Source organism: Thunnus thynnus, chromosome 16 (genome assembly GCF_963924715.1).
Source record: "Thunnus thynnus chromosome 16, fThuThy2.1, whole genome shotgun sequence".
Lineage (NCBI taxonomy): Eukaryota > Metazoa > Chordata > Actinopteri > Scombriformes > Scombridae > Thunnus > Thunnus thynnus.
Genome location: NC_089532.1, coordinates 8,561,552 through 8,580,955, shown reverse-complemented (window position 1 = coordinate 8,580,955; position 19,404 = coordinate 8,561,552). Strand labels below are relative to the sequence as shown.

At 35.4% G+C, this 19,404-nt stretch overlaps 2 protein-coding genes across 3 annotated transcripts; one reads left to right on the top strand and one right to left on the bottom strand.

Annotated features, from left to right (window-relative positions):
- The first annotated feature begins 1,236 nt into the window (after positions 1–1,236).
- On the top strand, positions 1,237–3,511 carry LOC137199818 (ankyrin repeat domain-containing protein 66). Of its 2 annotated transcripts, XM_067614380.1 has the most exons (4): positions 1,237–1,639; positions 2,483–2,711; positions 2,918–3,033; positions 3,426–3,511. In XM_067614380.1, exons 1-4 carry the CDS (start codon positions 1,501–1,503, stop codon positions 3,428–3,430), a joined length of 489 nt encoding a protein of 162 aa, XP_067470481.1. In that variant the 5' UTR covers positions 1,237–1,500; the 3' UTR covers positions 3,431–3,511. The 2 variants fall into 2 exon arrangements, with proteins under 2 accessions (XP_067470481.1, XP_067470480.1); XM_067614379.1 differs by lacking the exon at positions 3,426–3,511 and having other exon boundaries at positions 2,918–3,056.
- adgrf3a (adhesion G protein-coupled receptor F3a) lies at positions 3,280–18,957 on the bottom strand. The gene is made up of 16 exons (XM_067614369.1): positions 14,950–18,957; positions 13,243–13,663; positions 12,981–13,133; positions 12,782–12,885; positions 12,576–12,634; positions 12,324–12,475; positions 10,427–10,636; positions 8,078–8,314; positions 7,834–7,971; positions 7,331–7,454; positions 6,913–6,982; positions 6,455–6,634; positions 3,862–5,232; positions 3,737–3,778; positions 3,552–3,587; positions 3,280–3,463 (listed from the first exon to the last, which is right to left on the bottom strand). Exons 2-16 carry the CDS (start codon positions 13,358–13,360, stop codon positions 3,407–3,409), a joined length of 3,051 nt encoding a protein of 1,016 aa, XP_067470470.1. The 5' UTR covers positions 13,361–13,663; positions 14,950–18,957; the 3' UTR covers positions 3,280–3,406.
- Between the last annotated feature and the right edge of the window lie 447 nt (positions 18,958–19,404).

Here is a 19,404-nt window from a genome sequence, read left to right as displayed (position 1 = left end):
GGATTGTACATCTTTGAGCAGGCTGTGTTATTCTTGTCTTTTCAAAGGACCAGGGATGAACAGGCTTCTTTCTCTTCAGCCTTACACTATGTTGAGTTGTAAAGTCACTAGGCTCATGTTGAAATGAAAATGATGAAATGCAGGAAGGCTATCCATTATGATATTGAACCTTAAACCTGAAATACAATTCAGATATCGGGGAAATTTTTTCAGAAACAAAAGTGTTGAAGGTCCAAACAAAAAAAAAATCCCTAGATGAGAAGGGACACTACAAAGAGAGATTTTAAAAGTTAGACAATGATGATTACATTTTTATAACATTTCTACCAATGACTGCCAAATCTCAAAATATTCTAATTCAGTAAGGACACAGCTGTTAATTTCTAGGAACAGTCAAACTAGAGAGAATGCGAGTGCACAGTATAAACACGTAAAGCTAGTTTTAAAAATGTTTTTGAGATTCTTTTAGACATGTAGCCTAATATTTGTAAAATTTCCCAATCAACAATGTTGTCGGTCCAATGAGAGATTAACGTGTTTCTTTTTTCTTTTTTTTTTCTTTTTTTTCTTTTTTTGGTCAGTGGGTTACAGATATTGTGCCAGGAAGTGTGGACTACAATGCATAACCGGCTACAGTGAAAAAAGGATCTTGTTCAATTCCACTTTTGAAACAGATCTCTGATCATTTGAGTTTTGGATTGATGTAGAGATGATTAAGGAAGTTGTATCATTCTACCATTCACAGTAGCTGACACACTTTTTTTGACACAAGTCTGACTGAAGTTCTTTTATCAATATTAATATTCATGTCAGATCCCATTTCTCATGATTAATGCATGTCTATCTTTGGCCACCCATTCATCAATAAAGAGTACAATCTTGAACTGTTGAGGGATTTATTGCCAGTCACAGATATTGCATTCCTTCATAATGCAAAGTCCTTACAATTATAACTCAGTCATAGATATCATTCTGGTCCAAAGGTGGTTTAGATTACTGTATAAAAAGGGGAAGGTTGAGTAAAGAGATTTCACATAGATGCCCCATGACCTCAACATTATACTCGTATCTGCATTTATGCAAAACGTAGGCTGTATTTAAGCTTAGGTTGCTTCCAATGTCAAACATTTAAAAGTTTTAAGCTGAATTATTGATATTGCACTGCCTTTCAGTTTAAATAGATGAATTTAGGTGTAATGAGTCCACTGTTTTTTCCATCTCTCTTCATCCTCAGGCTAAATTTAGCCTAAAGGTCGCTAAACTCAAATTTAATTCACAAACTTTTAAAAACGGACTTAGTCTTTCACCATGATATTAAATGCTACTTTTAAAAGCCAATATGTTTACTAAATTAAATTAGAGTGACTCATTTACTCAGAAGAGATACACTCGGGTTTCATCTCGCTACAGCAGGTGGCAGCATTGCCGTTTACAAATGCAAATGAGGATTTGGCGCCATGTTGTGTTGGTCAATCGTTGCTAGGCAACCTCTGTCACGACATGTCAGAGTTGCACCAGGCAGCAGCAGCAGGGGATTTTGATCAAGTTGAGGAGATTTTGAGGCAAAATAAATGCAACCCTAATCAGAGAGACATCGACTGGAGCTACAAGACACCACTCCACTGGGCTGCAGCTAAAGGTAGAAGTGAAAATGTACAGTATCCTTTTTCCTGATACACGTAACATAAGTTACAGGTTTCAAATGTCGCTGGTATCACCACTCAAATGCTGTTTTTGTTGACTTCCGTTATAGAGTTAGCTTAATGGTCAGTAGAATAGGTGTCAAAAAGCTCTAAAATTGGACAGTTTCACACATTTCACGCACAAAGGGACCAAGTTAGTGTTTTTATTATGGCAATTTACAATTTACAAATTACTCATTTTGTGCTTTCCAAATGACTAGAATTGAACATATTTGCTAGTTTTTTACTCTTGTGTCATGAGGTTTAAACCAAACTATTTGAAACAGTATACAGTAGCATCAGAAAACATCATTAACTTGTACTTAATGGACATTCAGTATTAGTCGTTTTATTAAAAGACTTGTCTGTAAATTTGCAAGTGATTCGTTCCAATCTTGTGTTTTGCATTGATTGAAAAATGTTAGACCTTCAACTATTAATGATTATTTTCATGATCGAGTCATTTTTTTTCATTTTGTTCAAGAAATGTCAGAAAATCTTGAAAAATGTTAATCACAAGTTCCCAATTTAAGTCTAATTTTGTCAGAGCAACAGTCCAAATGCCAAAGCTATTCAATTTAAAAAGGCATAAAACAGAGAAAAGGAGCAAATCCTCACATTGGAGAGATTGGAATCAGGGAATGATTGGTGTTTAGGCTTGATATATTACTTGATGAATTTTCTGTCCATCTATAAATTGATTAATCAGTTCACCTGTAATGAATATACCCTTTGCAAAAAGGTTTAAAAAACACTAAAAAATACATGTGTCACATCCTACTATGATGATTTTTTCACAGGACATACAGAAACAGTCAGGATCCTCATTGAGCACGGAGCCAGACCATGTCTGAGGACAGAGCATGGATGGACTCCTGCTCACTTTGCTGCAGAATCCGGTCGACTGGCTGTGCTGCGGCTTCTGCACTCTCTCCGTGCTCCCATAGACAAGGAGGACTGTAGTGGAGACAAACCAGTACGGATAGCCGAGATATATGGACACCAGGACTGTGTTCGGTTCCTTAAAAAGTATGAAATGAAGCCCAACAGTATTCCAATTCTTCCACTAATGGTGTTGTTATTCTGTGAATCATACTTCAATGATTTTCACATACTTTGATTGAACTTTTCTTTTAGATACACAGCTTTCCTTTTAAATACACAGCACAGTAACCATAAGCAGCAATTTTGATGATCAGTTAAATAAACAAATTTCCTTTTTCTGTATGCTGCAGAGCAGAGATTGAGTGCCAGGCCTACCGCAAGATGGCAGCCGAAAAAGGCATTTCAATGGATGACACAGATGAGGAGTGGGCAGAGCAGGGCAAAGAAAATGAAGAAAACAGGATCTGTGAGTGACATCACTGTAGACTTAAAGTTGTTAGTGTTTCAGTGGCGTTTAAGTGCTGTAGTACTAATGAAAAACGTGTAATATACTGAACAGTATTGCAAACCACATTTGACATTAAATTATAGTTTAATTTCAGTTTAGCAAAGAGTACAGAGTAAAGAGCGTATAATTTTGTCAAAAACACAGATCTACAGTACTAAACAAACATTACAACTCTGTACAGTTAGTTGTTTTTTTTTTTACCTCCATCAAAATTAATAAACCAAAATAAACAACAACAAAAAAATCACGTTAGAGTAAATGTAGCTTAAGCTATTATCATTGGTTTTGTGTGTAAAATGTAGTTTGTTGTGATTTAAGAGTGCACGTGTTTTCACTTCTTCCATGTTGAGTCTAACTTTGTCGAGCTGCTTGCGGTGGATGCCAGAGTCTGGAGATCAGAAGGAGAAGGATGTGTAAGATGTATCAGTACTCAATGTTGTATTTTACATGAGTAAACCCAGATGTAGTGCACTTACTTTGTTTCTGAAACGATTCAGCAGTGCTTCACGCGTCTGTCAAAATTAGATTAAAACATTTTTAATGATGCTGTACTACCCGTTTGTGGTTAATACTTTTTCTATTTTTTACATAATAAACAATACCATTTCATAACTACACTTTTAACTTAGATTTAGTAAGTAAGTGTAATTAAGTTCCTTACTTGTTTTTCCCCCAGGCATGTGGTCAACAAAATGAACAAACCCTGCAAATGAAATTACAATGGTTACTGAGCAAGAAATACTTTGACTGGTCCAGATATTTAGTTGAAAGTTGAATTGACCATACCTGGAATGCGTTCAGCAGGGTAAAGGCGTAATTGACCACGAAGGCTATGTCTCCATGTGTGAGGTCAAGAATTGTTACAGCAAATCCAAAAATCCATGTCCCACCAAAGATAGGAGTCAGAAGAATAACGGATCTCATGACCGTTTTGGCAGCTGTTTTTTCTTTTTCATTAGATTTTTGTATATTCTTAGGGTGATCCAAAAGCTTCATGATTACAACCAGCATGGAGAACACGTTGACAAAAATAATTATGCCAATTGGTATGAGAAATGTATGGATGGACCCTTTCATAAATCCTTTATAAACCAGCCAACAGGTCCTCCTGGAGAAGTACAAATCTTCGGCACCGCCATCATTGGCAATAAACGTGATAACAACGATAAGCAAAGGACACACATAGCCCAGGACTAAGGAGAACCTCAGGTAGTTCCTCTTGCTCAAATTATGGAAAGGGAAAACGGCTTTATGAAGAAGTGTGGTGCTCAGACACAACATCCAAAAGAACATGGAAAGATAACAGAAATGCTTCAACACTACAGAAGTCTTACACCAGATTTGATCTATTTTTTCTGGTGTAGAAGATGCTAAAAAACAGCAATCTGCAACCAGCAAACAAACAGAAATGTTTATGTGGGCAGTGTGCCGTAAATATAAACTATTTGTCTTAACTAAAGCACTCCAGACACTCATTTCTATCACAAGGCTGATAATGAGTGACACGATCGATACAGACAGTCCGACGTAGGTTATCTCAGTTATCCCAGGGATTGTTAGTGGTGTCTTTGACACTAGCATAGCAAATGAGGACAAATGTTCGCAAACACAGCGTCCCTCCTCAGAAGGACCCTCCCACTTGCACCCATACTGTGACCAGCTTCTTGTATTGTTGCACCAGAAGACACACAGTATCTGGGTGTTCGGAGCCCTTGGATTTTTTAACGCAAAGTCAATTGTAACCTTAACTCCAGCTGTTTGTTTTCCCTTAGTTGTTGCTGTCACAACAATGCTGTTAGGCTCGACAGTATCATTGTAAGGCAAATACTTCTCTAGTTGTTTCATCCCGGCTGTTTTTACACTGTCAGGGATTGAACTATGAAGAGAGACATTGACATTGAACACCTTGTTGGTACATTGTGACCCCTGTGTGCAATTTCTTTCCTCTACCTCTATATTTTTTTTTCTACTGGCAGTCGTAAAATTTGCCACCACAATTAACTGCTCAACAGAACTCAGATATCTCTCAGCCAGAGAGACATGTGACGAACTGCCTTCCCCTTCATTTGTCTTGAGATGCCCTGATTTTGTATTATCAGTTCCCCATGAGCTGCTAAGAGATTCTTCCAGCAAATTGCTGGATGACTCCAGAACATCCTGGAAAGAAGAAAGCTTGTTTTAATTTATTTTGATTTAAGTACAACATATTTGCTCAAAGTTAGAGAAAGTTTATATCCTGGTATAAAAAGGGAAAAAAAAGTTCATGGTCAAATTTAGTGAAAATAAGTCTATTTGAAAATACTGAATATTGGCATTATTGGCAGTTTAAAGTTATAATCCTGAAGAGTTCAGCCCAGGTTGATTTGGTGACACCTGTGGTTACTGGTGGTAGGTTTAATACTACAGCAAACACTTGAGCAGCCACTTTATCAGAAATACAACTGAAGAGCAGCAGTGGGATGCTGAGTTTGCATTAGTAATAATTTAGTACAGTTCTGATATGATGTAAAGAGAGGACACTAAACAATGAGGCTGTTACATGCATGCCTTGTTTGCTGTGAATCCCTATCATGTATGAAGGCAATTTGAATGCAGGACTCCGCCAATAACAATAAGAACTACTATATAAGAGGTGTAATTACATAATCTAAATATATTGAATGCCTGTTGTAGACAAAATGCTGCAGATAAATAGTTTCAACAAGACCAAGAGTCTACAGCCATGCTAGAAGCCTTGTTAAGCTATACTTGTGGCGCTTTTCATGCACACATCAGCATGCTAACATTCTCATAATGATAATGCTAACATGTGTAATGTTATAATGATTTGTCATTTCCATGTTAACATTTAAGTACAGCTGAGGTTGATGGGAATGTCTTTAGTTTTCTGGGTATTTGGTGGTAAACCAAAGTATTGGACAAGTTGAACTTTTGACCTGATGATGATAAAAGGTCAGGGATTCAAAGTTTTTACAATTCAATGTCTGAGGACCATAAATGTCGTTTCGCGATATTTCAATAAAAAACAAAAATGTCAATATCATGGTAGCGCTAGAGAAAAAGTCAGGGGAGCACCGAAGTCATTAGGGTTCATCCTGTGGGTATCATGAATATTGATGCAAAATTTAATGCCAATCCATCTAATAGTTAAGAAATTTTTCATTTGTTTGGAACAAAGTCGTGGACTGACTGGCAGACGGACATTGCCATCCATGGAGCCATGTCATTAACATGGCTAAAAATTGGGTTTGATTTCATGAAAATCTTAAGGATTATAACTTTAAATGGAAAATGAAAGTAATTCTGTTTTTGAGTCCATATCGGTTGATCATCAGTAATAACATTCAATGAAGACAATCAAAGATTCGGTAATACTTACATTCACTGTCGATTCATTGTGTATGTGGTTTAGCTTGCTACTCATACTGACGAGTACTTCAACAGATGCATTCATATTGGCAAATGAGTTGATTTTGTCTGTGCTATTAGTGACATTCTGAAGACGGGAAAACACAATGGCAGCATTGTCAGCTAGCTCGCCAAGTCCAACGTCAGCAGTCTGTAACAACAGGGATGATTTATTGGTGATTAAATGTGTCAAAATGTAAACCGTCAGTTATGACTTAGGATTTATTCGGTACAAAGCTATGGTCTTTCTGTCACAGTTGATTATAATTACTTCAGCTTTTGAATAGCAGGCTACCTTAATCTGTTGTTTTATTTTCTGATAAGTAAGTTGTTTTGAGCCTCTTTTCTATCAAATCATGTAGATTTTACACAGAGTGACAGACTGAGTGACAGAGTGAAAATGTTAGAGATGTTTAAAGTTAGGCTTACAATTGCTCTTTCCAGCACATCGTGCACTTCCAGGTTCACACACGCTGACTCCACTGGTCCCCATATCCCCCTTGTAGGATTAAAATGATTGGTATTGACAGAAAATGAATCACATATGGTAATTGAGTAATCGTTTTAGTCACTTTTTAAGCAAAAATGCCAACAATTCATTGGTTTCAGTTCTAATTGAATATTTGAAAGTTTTCTTCGTCTTCTGTGATGGTCTTTTGGACTGACATTTGGACAAAATAAGAAATTGTGAAAGCTTGGACATACTTTCTCATTCAAGAGAATGGGAGCATGTGTCCAAATTTTTGACTGGTACTGTAGGTCCAATGTTTTAGTTTTTGATTTAGGATTAATCAAAAAATAATCAGCAGATTATTCAATTAAACAAAATTACTGGTTGCAGCCCTACCTCTGATTTTCCTCGTTGCATTTCCTTTTTTTTTGTCCAGCTGCGTTCTTACATTGCAACACTGCAGTGTAGTTAGCTTTGGTTTCTTCCCACTCACCGTCAGCTTCACAGTAAGCATCATTTACTGTTTTGTAGAAGCAAAGTTAAGATCTATTAACAGCAGCATTACAGATTAATTGAAGACTCGATTTATCATTTATTCCACTCAAAATACAAAGTTAACTTCAGGATAACAAGAAGTTAGATGATCTACTTTTTGCAGTTTGTTTTGGTAGCATGCAGATTGCAGATGCACACACACACACATATGTTTAGGTTTAGATTTAGATGTATATGTATATATGTGTGCGTATTTGTGTGTGTGTGTGTGTGTGTGTGTGTGTGTGTGTGTGTGTGTGTGTGTGTGTGTGTGTGTGTGTGTGTGAGAGAGAGCACTCAGTGGAAATATGGAAACAGTGTGGCCACAGCAATTGTTTCCGGACAATATTTTAACTAATACATACCATTTATTGTAATGATTTCTATTTCAGCCTTTCGGGTTTGATTGAGCCTGTTTTTAAATGTGCATGTTACATTTGGTATGGGTGGTTGACAGCCAACGAATGTTTTAGCTTCATAAGAAAGGATTTTTTCAGGAGAACCTGCAAAGATCACATCATATTTATGTCATGTATTTCATAACAAGTTTGCACATGGTTTAATTTAACTGAATGAACAAAGAAGATGAACATAAGAAAATGTACTTACTAGGAACAAAAGTATCTATTTTTGAGTCAACATTTTTGTTATCCCAGTTCACTTTGTATGTTTCAGAGCTATTCCGTATCTCACATTTGACTGTCACATGCCGTAAATCATTACTCCTTTGGCAGCGTGGAAATGATGGATCTGTGGTGATGCGGATGTTTGGCAGAAGAGATACCCTCAATACAGCACTGGCCTTGTGAGATATGTGTCCTTTCTTGTAGGTACATGTGTACTCTCCTAAGAAAAAAACAGGAATGAGAGTTAAAGCCACTATATGTAGAACGTGTAAGGGATTCTTGCATCTTCCAAATAATTCAGATTTTTTTTTTTCTGTTTTTATTTCTGAGAAAAATAGACAAACATGGTGAAAATCCAGTTTAATTATTTTACACAGGTTTTGATTTCCTCTAAATCCTGAGGGGAATATTTATCATAGTCATGTGACCAGTTAATATGAGTTCCCATTTCAAGTTTTTCTTTAACTAATCTCTTCAACATTACTTAACATAGAAACTAAGGATTCTCCCAGATAATGTAACGATCCTATAGGCTTATATCATGACCACCAATTTTAATTATTTCTACTTTCTTTATGAAAAATAATGTTTTGTCTGTGATTTTGGCATGGCAGACAGCTAAAAAAAATACTACAATACCCATGAGCCTTGGCTGCAGTTGCTATGGAGAAGAAGCCATGAGCATGAATCAGAGCATAATGAATTCAAAATGTTTCGTTGCTGAAGTTGTAAACGATAGCCATAGTTTCTGAATCCACTCAAAAGTGAACCAGAAGTTAAAACTAAACCGATTCACTCTGTAGATGGTGAAATAAGTTTTCTCAACACCGTAATCTTTAGCTTCTGACTGCTGTTAGCAGAGCACATGATTGAATATTAAGCTCGGTTTCTTGCTGAAATGCAGCTCGGGAGTTGTAGTTAGTTAACTTCTATCTCTAAATTTCCATGGTACACAGTCATTTACAGCATCAGTCAAAAGTTTAGACACACCTTCCCACATTCTTGAATAAGAAGGTGCCTCCAAGCTTTTGACTGGTGCTGTAATTTCGACTTTTTGCCAAAGAGCCATTTATTTTCTAACACAGTTACTCATCTTTTGTACTGATGATTTAACCGGGAGAGTTTCATGCTGATCCAAGCTATAGAAGTGCTCAAACTATAAGTCACGTAACGTTGTCTATGAGAGAAATTAATGGCAATTTTATTTCCAGAACCAGGGGCGTCTGAAATAGCTCCTTCTACTTCACAACTCTATAGCTGCTTTAAATGTTTAAAGACACGCTGTAGAGTTTTTGATGACAAGTATAGCTTAGTTTTCACTAATGGGTCGTTTATTCGTATTTTACATGTTGCCTATTCCGTTGATCAACAGTTGGTGGTGACAGTTTGCTAAAAAACGTAGCATGTGCTGATAAAGTGAGATAGGAAAAAGACTGCAAGCTAGCAAATATGGGTCTTGTCAATGCTTCGTAAATATTTTATGAAAAAGGAAATGCACTGAACACATTTCTCAGACCTCAAGGAAATATACAATGTGTTTTGTTTTTTACAAGAAAACTCTATGAGGCACAGGTTTTGTATATGGATTTTCTCATAAAGACATTTTTTCATCTATCCTTTTTAAAAAGTGAAACTTTTTTTGTGGCGTTTTTGTCTATATTCTAAACTAATTTGGTATTACTCAAACTTGCTTGTCCATAATGTGAAAAAATGTCTACTTCAGTACACAGAATTGTAAACCAACACAAAGCAATTAAGTGAGGACAGAGGCATCAACCATACAGTTATACATTTCAAAAGGGACAAGATGCAATTTTGTTAGTGAAAGGGGCAAAAGTAGGTTATTGATTCAATAATTTGATTGCTTTTGGTAGAAGCAACTGCTGTCATTGTGTTATTAATGAATTCTGGCATCTCTGTGCTTGTATTGTGTCTGTATGCCACACTGTATGCGTTGTCAAATTGTTGAATTTGTTTTTCCAATGCGATTGTGATTTCTTTTTTTGCTGCTTTTTTTTTTTTTTTAAAGAAAAATGCAACATGCAATACATGTTGTCAAAGTTGTGAAGATGCTTTCTTATTTTAGTTGAGATGTGTCCATTTGCACGTTTTATTAGGTTGCAGAGCATTGTGCTCTCTCATCCCTTTGTACTTTTGATCACAGGAAGGAAGGAAGCTCACAGATTCAGCTCCAGGAACAGGCAGTGGTTTTGTAGTACTGTCTAAAAACTAACCACTGAATTTCTTATGACTTATCTGCACTTAGTGTAAGCCAGCTAATGGGTAAAATATCTGTCCTTCTAAAATGTAAATACGGGGGAAACAAATATACCTGCCCAGCGTTCTGATGTGTAGTTGAGCTTGACTGTGGACTCATTGCCATTTATTATCACCTCTGACTCAGTGCCAGTTGTTATGACATTTGTGTAGTCTGTTTTCAGGTGCCACTTTGGTTTTCCCAGGTCCTCATTTGTTGAGCAGCTGATAGTCGCATTGGAGTTGTAAAGCACAAGGCCAGATGGTATGCTTAACTTAACAATACCTGTAAAAAAACAAAAACAGAGTTTAATGAGTTAGCTACACCCAGAGGGCATGATGTGTGTGTGTCTGTTAGTAACTGCTTCACTTAGAGCCATAAAATTCTCTTTCTTATTTGCTCATACTTTGAAGCTGAATGAAATAATCCCCTTTTTCCTGCCAGTGACATTGCTGTCCGAATGTCACTGAACAGTGTTGTGTATCTGATCTTTAATGATATAAAATGATTTCACAGAAAACAGCTAAACAGTGTTTTTAAAGGGTCAGTTCATTCCAATTAAAAAAATGCAGTTTTAGTTTTATCTCGTGAGACTTAGAGATTTCTACTTCTGGGATGAGATTTGAATGGAATTTCATATGTGCTCTTCAAAACCCAAAATATAAACATAAAACTCAGCAGCAACATGTTGTTCCAGAAACACGGTCCTGGTAACTCTGGATATTCTACATTCTTCACCTTTAAAAAAAAAAAAAAAAAAAAAACATTCTGTCAAAGATATAGTTCTTTGTTCTTTGGAAATTTGTTGATAGTGAAGTCAGTGGACTATTTTGAGTAAACAGGATTTTTTTTCTAGAAAGACACATGATTATTGTTCAAATTTTCAAAAGCCATTTCCCAATGCTGTGAGCACCACAAATGAAATGTCATTTTCACCCATTTGTATAGGGATGTAGGCTGGAATCTTAAAGCCTCATAAAAATAAAAAATATATGCATAAGGTTAAGTTAGAACTTACTTTTTATGGAGCTATCAACCATATCAAGCAGTCTTCACTGGTGAAATATGATTTCTGCCACAGCACTTTAAGGTATTCTTGTCTTTGTTGGCTTCAAGATTTTTGGAAAAAGCTAGAATATCAACCTTGAGTTGGGAATGTTTTGTCAAATTGCCAAGATCAGTGAAGAACTTTGATATAATCTTGTAATATTAAAGGTTAAAGGTATCATTCAATGAGCTGTTTCTTCATAATTTAGTTAAAACTACCTCAGATTTCACTTTAATTGAACCCTGCATTAATTGATTTAGGCACCAATTTACACATCTAGCAACCACACATAATCACTGATCCATTGTTTTATAATATAATATAAAATTATCGATCGGTTCAGCTTTAATCAATTTGATCAGAGTTTAAATTGGAATACTAACAAGTCTATAGCTGTGCTAGCAGCACTGCTTTGAGCTAAATGCTAACATTGGCATGCTAATGTAACCACAATTAATGCTAACATGCTTATGTTTGGCAGGTAATGTTTACTGTGTTCACCATTAGATGTTGGTATGTGGTCTAAAACCAAAATATTGGAACAGTTCATATTTTGACCTGATGGTGGGGCTAGATGAAAGGTCAAAGGATCACCAAAGTCATTAAAATTCATCCTGCAGGGAACATGAATGTTTGTACTACATTTTGTACCAATCCATACAGTATATGTGGAGAGACTAATAATTGAAATCTTTGAACTGTTGGTTGCGGTAGATGATAAGTCAAGAGATGAGAAATCATTGGGATTCATCCTGTTGGCAGCATGGATATCTGTATGTAATGTCATGGCAAGATGTTTCAATTAAAATAAAAAATGTTAACCTGATGGTGGTGCTAGAGGAAAAGACAGGGATCACCAGAGTAGGGAGGATATATTTTCTAGGAACCATGCATGTTACACACACCAAATATAGATATAATTACCTCTAGTCTCCAAAAAAATTGATGCATCCAGTCCATTCGCATCTTTCGGATCTTTGAGCTTTTTCTCCAGTTCTTTAGATTTTGAAGACAGCTTATCTGTACTGATTGGGGCAGCAATGGTCATTGTGAAATCTGCAATGATGCTTCCAACGCTTCAGTGAAGAAAAAAAGCCCAGATTTCAGTCACATATTGAAAACAGACAGCATCATATAACATAACTGAAGTGTTATATAGTAAACAAGCACAAGTACCTGTAATTGCCAATTGCTATGCTGTCAAATCCGCTCAAAGTGCTATACACTTCTTTCATCTGAAAGGCAACAACTTATTCACTGAGTTAAGTTTTAATACAATGGTATTGTTGGTGAATGACAAGACAATTAATTATATTATTCCTAATCTGATTAAGGGTATTGATTGAGTAATGTGCTGTTCATTCATAAATATTTGTTTTTACCTTTTGTAACAAATTGTTTGTACAATTTATAACTTTATCTTCCTTGTTAGACAGACATTCGTGATAGGACATACCATACAAAGTAAGTGATCCATTGATATTAACTGTAAAGAAAAAAATTGTCAGTTTTTGGGATGCTTGTATGCTTGCTTGATACACTCAAATACACACACACAAGCGCAGAAAATTGACTGAATACCTGTATTGTCTGAAATACACATGGGATTCAAGTTTTGGGTGAAGGTACACTTGTCACCAGAGCAGTCATTCTCATGAGATTGATAAACTCTGTCTCTCCATCTGTAGCCTTTTGAACATGTACACTTTTTGCCAGCGCTGACACTCTTACAGGCTCATTAGGAAAAAAAAAAGCACAATAGTTTTAATCAGGGATCAATTCTTTTTTTCCAATGAAAATTTAGCAGAACATGCAGTATTGAAAATATTGGAAAAGTGTTTACTTGTTGTGAAGTCAAGCTTTTCAACTATCAGCTTGTTGTCACGCACAAAAGGTGTCTTCAGTATGGCAGTTATGTTATCGATCGCACTTTTGTCTATTATCAGTTTGACATAATACATTTGTGTTGAATTATCTGAAACATGAAAAACAGACAGACATCAACATAAATACAATACATTCCTAAATATCACATATACACTATCTGTTTAAGAACAGTGTTACACTGAAACATGTTGAAACTCAAATATAATTTTACCTTCTCCAGTAGCCTGTGAAAGTCAAAAGAAAATCATTCAGTTGAAAGTAATTTAATGTTTCAGTTTTGATTTTTAAGACCTGATGTGTAGTCCTATGATACTGATTTACCTGACAGATGTTTAGTCCCAGGGTATAAAGAAGTATAAAGGTCCACATCCTGTATCCTGCAAATAATCATATAACATAAAAAGTCATTTGTATTGAGCTGATGTTACAAAACAGAAGTCTAGTCACTGACTGATAACGTAATGTAGAACTTCACTCAGCGAGCACTTTATTAGGAACACCTGTGCAATCTAATGCAATCCAATACAACAGCTCTGCCGCAAATTCTACTTTTACTTTTAAGTTTGTAGTGGGTGGTGGTGGTATTAGGAACACCTCTCAATATAATGCACTCTAGTACACTGCATAATAAACATAAAGTAGTATTATCACCTTTCTGACAATGTCAACAAAAACTGAAAATTTATACGCTTTGTAAAAGTAGATTTTATGGCAGAGCTGTTGTATCGGATTGCACAGGTGTTCCTAATAAAGTGCTTGGTGAGTGTATAGACATTTTGTGACATTTTCACTGTGCTACCCAGACTCCTTTTTTACTTGAGGACTGAGCAATGAGAAATACATTTTGAAGTTTCTATTGCCTCCTCTGCGGCTTTGTTACCTTTGAGCAAGGTATCATAATATATAATGAGGTTTGTGCGTCTTAAAACAGTTAAGAGAGTTATAGCTATAAACTTTCTTTGGCCTTCATAGTTACTATTTTATCTTACACATTTCTTATGGGCTTATGTTAAAATAGTAAAACAAAAGTCACCCTAGTTAGGTGTTAAAGATTATTTAAAAAACAAACATTTAAGGCGTATAGAGAAAGTTAGTTGACTATTCATTCAGTCTCTACAGAGAGATAATAAATATGTAAATTAATCTTCACTGTTGTCAAACTCAAAAATCTGGATGATCAATTCGTGTGTGTTATGGGTATCCAAAATTAGCCCTCACATATTTGATATTTGAGATAGTTTGTAATTCAAAGACAGGTTCACAATTTTTCACGTCTGTCTTACAACAATAGTCAGTTTAAAAAATCTGAAAGCAGGCAGGAGTCATAATTTTATAATTAACAACAGAAGTTCAGATGATCAAATAAATAAATTCTATTATGAATTTGTTGTGGAATCACATCAATCAGATGGATAAGTAAAGACTTATTGTGATCTTATCATGTGATATGGTCAAAAGCTATAAAAAATATGTTTTGATAGAGAACCACAACTTTTAGTATCTAATATCCTTTAAAACTGCAAAAATATGTAAAACTATATTCCATTTTTTTCAAATGCTGTATTTTTCATTTCAAGGGTTCCATAATACATGTGTTTGGTATGAAAAATATCACATACTGTATATATTATGAAAGATAATCAATAAAGAAAGATCAGCTAACCTGTTTTCCTCGATTTGTATCAAAGAACCATCACTGTAGCGCCTCCCGATATTCGAAGAACTCGTTCTCTGTGCAGGTGAAAGACAGCACTGCAGCGATGGAGCTGTGGCTGCAGTAATTTATGAGGAAATGAAGAACACAGGGGGCAGTTTTTAGTAGACTAGCGGACATGTTATTGGTAGCTGGCAGAGGTCACTGCAGGTATATATGCAAAGTGTAAAAGGCTGTTATGTTGGACTAATTTGGCTTTCAAAACTTAGGCTACATGGTGTAAAAGTGGTGTGTCATGCCCTGAAGCTGTTTTCCTGTGTCCATATTTCTAGTAATAAATACAATGCAGACCTAATCTCCTGGAATGAATTTGAACATTTTGGTTGAGATTCAATATTTTATACTATGGTAGAAAAAGGATTATATTTAAAAAGGGGAGATTATTATTCAGTGGAAAAAAATCTGAAATTTTAAATTAGAGATAAATGCAGGAATATCAGCGAGTCTAGCAGGTGTGTTTTACGTCCTCTCAAAATGTCAAGAGGGATCAGGACTGCCCTGGGGGACAACATATCACACCTGCACACGTTATTACTGCTACACAGTTCCAGCAGGACTCAGAAATATAAAAATTATATTTAAATGAGAGGATTTCCCAACAGTTTTGTTTTAATGAGGTCTGTTAATTTGAGATACAATTATTGATTTGTTGTTTTTTGTTTTGTGAAGGACTCATTACGACCTTGACTTTGACAAAACAATCTCCACTGAAAGTCCACTGACTTGCTTTTTCCGGAGCTTTTTGACGGCATCACATGGTCTTCATCAGCAGATGGAGTTTGCTCAGAAGTCAAGCTCCATTTCAGTCCTGAGTCATAATCATGGAAAGTTTGAACATCTGCACAGCAACTGAGCAAGCTCGAGTGGTTGATGAAGACCATTTGATATGGTCAAAAGCTCCACAGTGGACAGCACAACAACCTGGGGGAAATTATATTTGACTCAGAAATTTACACAATCCTGCATAAATCATATTCTGTACATAAGTGGAACCGAGATTTAAGGAGAAATTATATTAATTTAAGATGGAGAGATTGCTGGAAATTAACAAGAGATATTACGGTCAATGAAAATGTGTGTTTAATTCAATATAAAATTATGTACAGTCTATTGTACAAGAGATTAAGTTCATAAATATAACAATGATATTTCAGGGAACTGAAAATTCTGATTTTTGTCGCAAAATTAAGATAATCTGATGTAGTTTGGTTTCATTCTGTCATAAAAACAGCTGACACACTTTGCATATATTCACCAGAAAAACTGCCAAAAAAACACAGGTCAAAACATGAACATAATGCACAAAAAAAGGAAAAAAAAACCCACACAAAATAAACAAACAAACTGTAAAAAGCACACAGTATTACACAGTATTATGCATAAAGTTGAAGCATGACACCGGATGAAAACAGAAAGTTATTTCCATAGTGGTCCTGGACTGCCCCACGACTGAGTTCCTGCTACATTTCTGACTGAAAAGCTGACATGCAAATATAAATACTTGTTATACAAATTAAACATTTTTAGATGAACACTAGATGCATTCACTCACCTCTCCTCTTTTTCCCTTTCCTTTACAATACACTGGAAGGATTTAGATCTAAAAGCACCATATTTTTGTATTTTCACAGAGTGTTGGTTATATGGTGATCTCTAGCACGTTCACACACCTACAAGTAATAATAGTCTGGTGTTTGACCATTGAGGCATTTATACACATGAATTGATGCAAGATACCGAAGCCTGTTTGCAATGCTTAACCACTGTAGGGAGTTAAAATGTCCTGCATTTAGATCAAACACATAATGAATCATTTTGTTTTGTACCGTTTGCAAGCTGGTCTGTTGTTGTTTAAGTTTGCTTTGATAAAGAACAGAGTTTATCAGAGATAGTGGGGATGAAACTTAATTTTAAAATCAATTTGTATTTTTCAAGACATGTTACAGGATATATTGAGGTATCCACGGACATGGATTATTCTTTTTTCATCAATTGTATTCAGAGTGTAACTAAGTACATTTACTCAAGTACTGTTCAATATTGAGGTACTTCAATTATGTTCAAAGCAAGTTTCATTTAAAGTGATCAGATGTGTTGGTGTGTTGTTTTTGTCTTTTATTGTTTTTGTTTTGGTAGTCTAGTTTGTTTCTGGTCTTGCTGTCATCCGCTATTTCTAAGGTCACTGATGGCTCACATCATTATGACTTGTTTAGGACTCAAACCCCAAATTTAGGACTTGAGTTGGAAGGTTTTAGACTACTTTGTGACTAGTCTGTGACTAAAGTAGTCAGTGTGAAGTCATAACCTTGATATGCTGCAACTACAGTGTCTTTTATTGGTTTATTTTAGTTTTTATATTATTAATTCAAAAGGTTTAGACATATATATTTCTGAATGTTTGAAGTATGTCTATAGTTCTTTTGTACACACATGGAGCAGAAGCAAAATACCAGTGCACAGATATGTTAAATAGTATGTATTTCCTGACTTTTATATGACCAGGCTGTATAGTTTTACAGACTGATTGAATTATCTATAACCCTAGTTGGACTTTCATAAGCAGAGCACAGTGGAGCTTTGTGAAACAGGACTCTCTTTTTCTGTTCCCATTTGGATAATACAAACACTGAGGATCTCATTTGTTTAATAAAATATAAAATACAATGTCAATACTAATGCTCTGTCAAAGTATATTTATGAGGGACATTTTATTTTAGTCTAGACCCAAATTATTCATATTGTGTACAGGAACATACTTTTTGATTTATTGATTGGGACCTGCGCTAATGAGAAGACCATAGATGGAGTTTAGACTCAGTGGTCACACAGCTGATTGGTAGATTTTTTTAATTTCAATGTATTGTTCTTCATATCATCAGGTAGGGCATTCCACTGAGTTGTGGCTTTCACAGAGAAAGCTGACTGCCCAAATGCAGTGTGATGAAGTGCGACAAAATGGTATGGTACAATCTTGTATAGAGGATATTCCGGAGGATCTAATTGAACTTACTGAGTGAGTGTACACAAAGTCACATAGCGGAGGAGGGACCAAACCATTTAAAATCTTATAAACTAGGCACAAGTGTCCAGACACGTTAATACCATAATAATTATAACCTGGAACCTGGAATTATAATTGGAGCAATTGGAGTCAGTCAAGGAGGGTCTAAGGACACTATCAATTTGCATTATGGGAAATGTAGGATTAATTTTTTAGGGGCTTGACCAGTACTAAGGACCAAAAGTCCATGTTGCATCAGATATGAATCCATCCATCCTTTTTAAATCCATCTTAAGTAACTCCCTTAACTTAATGGACATGTAAGACAAAATTGCTGTAGTGCCCATTTTATATGGCCTTAAAGTGTTTTTTATTTTTATTTTGCCTTCATTTTACCAGAAAACCTCATTGAGATTAAAAATCTCACATAGACCTCACAAGACCTCACATCAGTCAATATGAAATAATAAAATCATGAACAAAACTACAGCAAAAGAGGAAATAAAAAATACAACCCCAATACTAGAACTGGACTGAGAAACAGCAGCAATTTGAGGCATAAAAACACTGGCAGATAGATGATGATGTACCAAGTTCCTGCAGCAAAGAAACCAGTGACTATAATTTTAACTAATTTTGTAGATTACAAGGCTTAAAATGGTCAAACTGAATAATATTGGGTTCTGTTACAATTTATCAGCCATGTGTGACTTTGATCTAGCTGTAGGTGTTCTGTAGGAGCAAGAAACCCTGAAGAATTACACACACATGCAAATAAATATCTTTTCAAATACACATATCTTAATGAACTGATCCTTTTAGACGTGTAATTTAGCAAACATTAGTAACGAGGGAAGGTTACATGATTTAATTAGTTAGTAGAACGATAGAAACACCAGTCAAGGTCAACTTACTGGCCTTTACTTTTTTTTTGGCTAGCTTTTTAATCCAGCCACTGAAAGACTGTGAGAGGCAGCTGAAAGCTCAGAAAAAGCTTAAGGATCATCAGTAAAGATTTTTTTTTCATTATTTTTCAGCTGTACAAAATTAAAATGACAACACAACACTGCAAAAGGTACCTACAAAATCTTTAATCCTTTTTTAGAAAAAAAAAATTCAGTGTTTCAGCTGAATTATAAACATTCTTAGAAAGCAAGGCACCGTCATCTCAAAGAGCATGACAAAGGACCACTCACAGCTGCAGTAGTGCTGAACAATAATCAAGTACATAGTTAATACCGGTATAAAACATTTTAAGTTCACTAGACATTCAAGAATTCTCAAATAACGGTATAGTGCAGTATTTTTTTTTTTTGTATACAGAAACATTCTTCATGCAAGGAACCAACTGAATGTAAATCAGTGACCATGCACCTGAAGTTGACCATCAAACATGTGACTTT